Source organism: Rhagoletis zephyria, unplaced genomic scaffold, assembly GCF_001687245.7.
Source record: "Rhagoletis zephyria isolate East Lansing unplaced genomic scaffold, Rhagoletis_zephyria_1.1 Rzeph_scaffold_01423, whole genome shotgun sequence".
Lineage (NCBI taxonomy): Eukaryota > Metazoa > Arthropoda > Insecta > Diptera > Tephritidae > Rhagoletis > Rhagoletis zephyria.
Window position 1 is genome coordinate 62,193 of NW_016158507.1, and position 6,218 is coordinate 68,410.

Genomic DNA, 6,218 nt, shown 5'->3' on the forward strand with positions numbered 1-6,218 from the left:
TCTTTGCTTGAAAAAAGTAAAATTGAGACACTAAGTATATTTTAAGTTAAGAAAAAAAATCCATAAGCAGGGAAATTTTTGCATTACCTTTAGTAATAGCTATTAATAACTTGAAACACCTTTAAATTAATAATCTAGTATTTTCACTAATAAATAAAAATTTCCCATCTTGGGAAATTTTCTTACATGCACTTTTTGGTTTATTTCCGATTGAAAAATTAAAATTGAAACACATGAGTTATATTTTAAGTTAAGAAAAATATGTATCTCTAAAAAGGAAAACAGCATAAAAATCTTTGTTGAATACTCGTCGCTTTTAGATGATTTTCTGTCGAAAAACTGGCTCCGTGTTACTTCGTCAAGCACAATTTTAGCTCACTTATCTTTGAGGCTTCTTATTGAACCCGACAAATAATATAAAAACAGCTCTATTGATTTGGCATTTTGCCTTTACATAAATAATACTTCGTTTTTACTTTCATACAAATCCCTTAGTCATTTAAAAACATACACTCCCACCCACCCATAGCAAAACCGCATCAGTGCTTCGGTTTTGTGGCGCAACCATAAAAGTGTTCCAACGAAAAATACCCGCTAAACTATCAATTTTAAATACGCAGAAATTTAAGTAATTTAATACGGTTTATGAAAAATCATCCCCAGCTGCAAATATCTACAGAAGACGCACATTCACACTCTCTCCTTAATGTACGCACATACCAACATAGTAGTGAGTAAGAAAACTTTATCCTCCCTAGAAGTATAACAATCAGTTGTTTGTCTTCGTCAGCGAGGCGTCTGTTGTGCTTGCACATACATACATACATACACATGTACATACATATGAGGGTTGAGCACATGTCTCTATGACAACTCCATAGTATTACGCGCTTAGCCCAAACCTCCAAAGACACAATACTATAAACTATGGCTAAACTGTGGTTATTCGACAATTGCTAGTTGGGTGGTTTACATATGCGCCTGATTTTATATCACACCATATCTTATACTGACGTATATATATACATACATACATATGTAAATATTTATTTGGTGATTTCCTCTTTTAAATCTGAACACCCGCATGTATTAAATTTAACTGTAAATTTGTATTTTCGCTTGTGTTGAATATATATTTTTTCTTTCATTTCTCTTGCAGAGGGTATCGTATCATATAGCATACCGAAAGGCGTGCAACGAGGCATGGAAGTGGATTTGTCAGACAAGACTTATGATGGTTATGAGCAAGGTGATCGTTATGTTGATGGATTGGGTCAGCTGGTGGATGGTCAAAAGGGCAAGGATAATTTTCGTACTGACATACATGGATATGGCAAAGGTGAGTAGGTAAATTGGGATTAGAAAATGGTAGTAAGTTTTGTTTGATATGAAGTTTCAAAAACGGTAATAATTCTATAGGGCGGGGAGCAGTAGAATGAAATGAAGTAATACGATGAAATTAGGTATAGTTCAGAAGGCAGCGCTCGTAGTGGTAGCAATATAGCTTGCCCATGGTATGCACTTAAGGTCAAAACTCATATATACCGTTGTCTGCTCTAAGGTCGCAAGCCATGGGTATAAACATATGTATAGTGCAAAATTTTAAACGCATAGTTGGCTTTCTCTCTTTTACCCAGAGCTTTCAGATCAGAATAGACTGCATACTAGCAAAATCCGAAATCTGCTGGCCATCTAAGTTTATTCCTCTATCAAAATCCAATTCAAATTGAAGGCACGAGATCGGAGCAGAATTTTTATCGGACTGTCTGGGAGTAGGAAGATCCTTACATATGCAATATTTAAAGAGTGTTTTCTAGAACAGGGGTGCTCAACAAATTTAATTGCAAAAAATATTTCAAACCCGAAACTAACAAATCAATGATACAAGTATAGAGCTGAGCCAATGCGAGCTAACGCAAGGCAGCAGTGAATGAATGCCGATCGATTTTTATCCGTGAATATTTTGCGTATTGTACTTCCACGAATTCCGAATTCTTCAATATTTCGATTTTGATGGTAACATAAGTATACATATTAGAATTACCCTTTTTAGGTAATTTTTATTTTAGTAGTTTTCTTGTGTTTTGTTCATTCGTTTGTTAATTTTTTAATAAAGATTTGAAAATTCAGCTTTCCTTTTACAATAAATCGTTATTTTTTTGGAAATATTGTTTAATGGGAAATTTTTTTGTTCTCGCTTTCGGATGTTTTTTGTTTAAAACGTTAGTATTTGCTATGAACCACTACACTATAGTTAGTGTAAGTCACTTTAAAAATTTCCTCCTTTTGGGAAATTTTTAGTTTTTAATAACCTTTTGTTGCCATATAAATATATGTACTGTTTCCCTAAAATTTAACCTGATTAAAGTAAAAGCNGTTATTTTTTTGGAAATATTGTTTAATGGGAAATTTTTTTGTTCTCGCTTGCGGATGTTTTTTGTTTAAAACGTTAGTATTTGCTATGAACCACTACACTATAGTTAGTGTAAGTCACTTTAAAAATTTGCTCCTTTTGGGAAATTTTTAGTTTTTAATAACCTTTTGTTGCCATATAAATATATGCACTGTTTCCCTAAAATTTAACCTGATTGAAGTAAAAGTACGCCAAATGTAAATAAATTGCTTTGGAACTTGCTAGCTACAAACTTAGCAAGCATTAAAGCATATTCGTACACACAAACATGCCCAGTATTAAGAATTTACTTAAGAACTTGCTTTTTACCTTGAATTGAACGCAATCTCACTTTCTTGGTAGTTCCATCTATGTAGAAAACTTTTCTGCATCCCGACAACCTTCACTCAAAATTCAAATTAACTTAATTCAAGTGCATAAAAGCTGAAATACTTGGCTAGAGTATAAATGAAATTGAACAAAGTTTGATGAAAACTGCTTACCTTAACCCAAATGTAATGAAAGCAACACCAGCAAACCAAATCGCACAAATGCCAAATAAGCAACTACTAGACGAGTATTATAAATGGTGGCAATAAGAAGAAAAAAAAACTGCTGATGCACAGTATTTCTTAAAAGATTTATATGTATGTACATATGTATATATGTAGTTATAAATTCTGCCAACACAACGCGCACATTTCACTTTTGCGTACACAGTTTGTGAATTGCTTTGTGTATATGTATGTATGCGNAGTATTATAAATGGTGGCAATAAGAAGAAAAAAAAACTGCTGATGCACAGTATTTCTTAAAAGATTTATATGTATGTACATATGTATATATGTATAAATTCTGCCAACACAACGCGCACATTTCACTTTTGCGTACACAGTTTGTGAATTTCTTTGTGTATATGTATGTATGCATGTTTGTATGTTTGAGTGTTTGCCATATAAGAAACTCTGAAGGTTGCAGAAAATTAAAAGGATATTTCGTTTAGCCAAAAGCAGTTGAATGCAAATCAATGGTGGCAGACGGTAGACGGAAGAAGGACCTAAAGCTCGTATATACACAATCATAAAATAATCTTATATTTACACGTACACATACATATATACATACATACACATTTATGTACTTCATTAAAACTGATTAGTATCAAATAATTACAAAAGTTTACCATAAGTTTAATGGAACTTTTTCGTGTCCATTTGCAATTCTTCGCTTCCTTTGTCAAATTTGTATTTACGAGTATGTATGGCTGTGTGTATACCGAGGGGCTACAAAAATAAAATTACATACATACAGCCTCATACTAGGCACTTTATAATAGAGAAATGCCGGAAATGATGTATAGCTGTGGCAGTTAACCCGCCACTGACTGCCATTTGTTTTGTTTATAATATTTAGAAGGCATTAAATCGAAACGTATGGGCCACTAGAAAAGTGAACTCAGTTAAGTGAAGCAGCTACGATAAACTTTGTTTGGAAAATTTGTGTCCTTTGCTAATTCATAGCGTGTGGCGTGAGACGAGTCGAGAGCGCTAGAGAGTGAAAGGGGTGGATACCAAATTAAAAACTTTCGCCAAACAAATAAATAATTTCCTCATCAATGAACAAAATAAATAAAAATATATATATTTTTTTCAGCAGCTGTAAGCATAATAAATGCGAGCCAAGGGAAATTTGAAAGCTAGTGAAACTTATGCAAGTATTTGTTTTGCTAGAAGTTTACAGCAATGAAGAAGCAGTAAAAAATTAATANCAAATTAAAAACTTTCGCCAAACAAATAAATAATTTCCTCATCAATGAACGAAATAAATAAAAATATATATATTTTTTTCAGCAGCTGTAAGCATAATAAATACGAGCCAAGGGAAATTTGAAAGCTAGTGAAACTTATGCAAGTATTTGTTGCTAGAAGTTTACAGCAATGAAGAAGCAGTAAAAAATTAATGCGACATGGCAATTGTAAATATGTACATATGTACGATGCATATTTGATAATTTATGGCAACACTGGCATTCAATTGCAGTCAAACAACAACAAAAAGCAAACAGCAAGCCATAACCTTACAAAAACACCAATAAAACGTTAAATAAACTACCATGTCACACACACACACACACACTCTCTCTCTCTCACANAAAACACCAATAAAACGTTAAATAAACTACCATGTCACACACACACACACTCACTCTATCTATCTCACTCCCACCAACTGCACACCCCATCACTCCAATGGCTTGCTGCGCGCCAAAAGTTTGACTCTTCCGCCAATGCGTGTATCCGGTCTCCCCACACCATGTTTTTTGCAACACCATTCCGGCAGTCGGTGCGTTGTTTGGCTTCCGTTTGCCTTCAGACAACAAACAAATGCGCACAAACGGAGAGTCAGCCGTCGCCAAAGCCGCATAAAAAGCTGAAATTCTTGGTCGTTTAAAACTTCAACTATTTCGAAATACCTACTGTTCAATTCTACAAGCATACATATACGCGTACATAGTACATTTGCAAATACAGACATACAAATGAATAAAATTCGTTGGCCAGTCGCCAATAATCGAAATTATTGAAAACTTTACATTTTAAGTAGAAAAGTTTCTCATTACTGTAGTAGCTAAAGGAGGTGGGCGGTCATTTTGCACTATACGCTGTAACTTATACATACATACATAAGTATGTACATATGTATTAAAATAAACACATAGCAAACACATTCATAGCCATCGTCGTTCTGGTCGTTGGCTCCAACAACTTCATTCCTTATTGCCAATAATAATGGCGGAATGTGCGACAGTGGCTGTTAGTTTACCGTGCAGACTTACGCGCAAGCAGACAGACAGGCAATAATACTACTTTGCTTACAGCTGTGTGTACAAATTGTGACGACGGCTGTCGGACTACACACGCATACATACTTAGTATCTACAGACAGTCGAGCAAACTCATAAACTGCGCTCATTTGATTGCTGCGCCGATTTCGCAGGCTGGCATCGGTTAGGAGAACGGAACGCAGCTTTGTAGAGAAAATAATCGTAGGAGTGGTGAAGTCAGTTGTCTGCTTAAATAAACTTCACTGATTTCTTGCATAACTTTAATGCAAATAGATATGTTTACAGTAATAATAGGGATCGGTGAGATACTAGGAATTTTTGAAAATAGCATTTAAGAAGAAAAAGAATTTGAAGTGAATTTCCTTTTGAAAAATAGACAAATTTTCATAAAAGGTACTGATACGTCTAATTCAAAACGAAATTTATATACGGGCCGATTTCATAATAAAATTAAAGAATATTTTAAAATTTAAAGTATGCTTTATTTTGCTGATCGATTTCATAAAGCTACTTTGAATATAAAGGTGCCCTTTGGTTAAATACCTAAAATGATAATTTAAGTGACAAAGGTCCCGTTTGTAAGAAAAAAAATTGGTATGTCATTTTCGTAGTTATAATTACATATTTATGACAATGATACGATACAATTTTGCCAAGATCAGCGTTGCCAACTATATTTCCATTTAAATGAACCTTTTGTTATTATTCAATTGAAAACACTTCTTGTTTAAAGTACATCTAAATGACACTTTAACTAAAAGGACACTTTTGCAAAAGGAACTTTAAGTGTTTCATTATGAAATCAGCCCTAAGTTAAAAAATTTCCCGTTTAGGAAATTTTTAATTCGCATTCATAAACAAGATTAAATTTTAAGGTATTAAAATATGTTTTGTTTTGTTGTATTTTTAGACTTTAGAAAAAAATTCCCTTTTAGGAAATTGGTGAAAACTAGAAAAAATTATGAAGAAACTAAAAGGAAA

The 6,218-nt window shown here is 33.5% G+C and overlaps 1 protein-coding gene across 1 annotated transcript in view; it reads left to right on the top strand.

Annotated features, from left to right (window-relative positions):
• The window catches only part of smal (smoke alarm), an 82,079-nt gene that overhangs the window by 42,235 nt on the left and 33,626 nt on the right, over positions 1 to 6,218 (top strand). Inside the window, exon 5 of the mRNA XM_017617510.1 lies at positions 1,160 to 1,339. Coding sequence (XP_017472999.1) covers positions 1,160 to 1,339 — 180 coding nt within the window. The remainder of the gene's footprint in view (positions 1 to 1,159; positions 1,340 to 6,218) is intronic.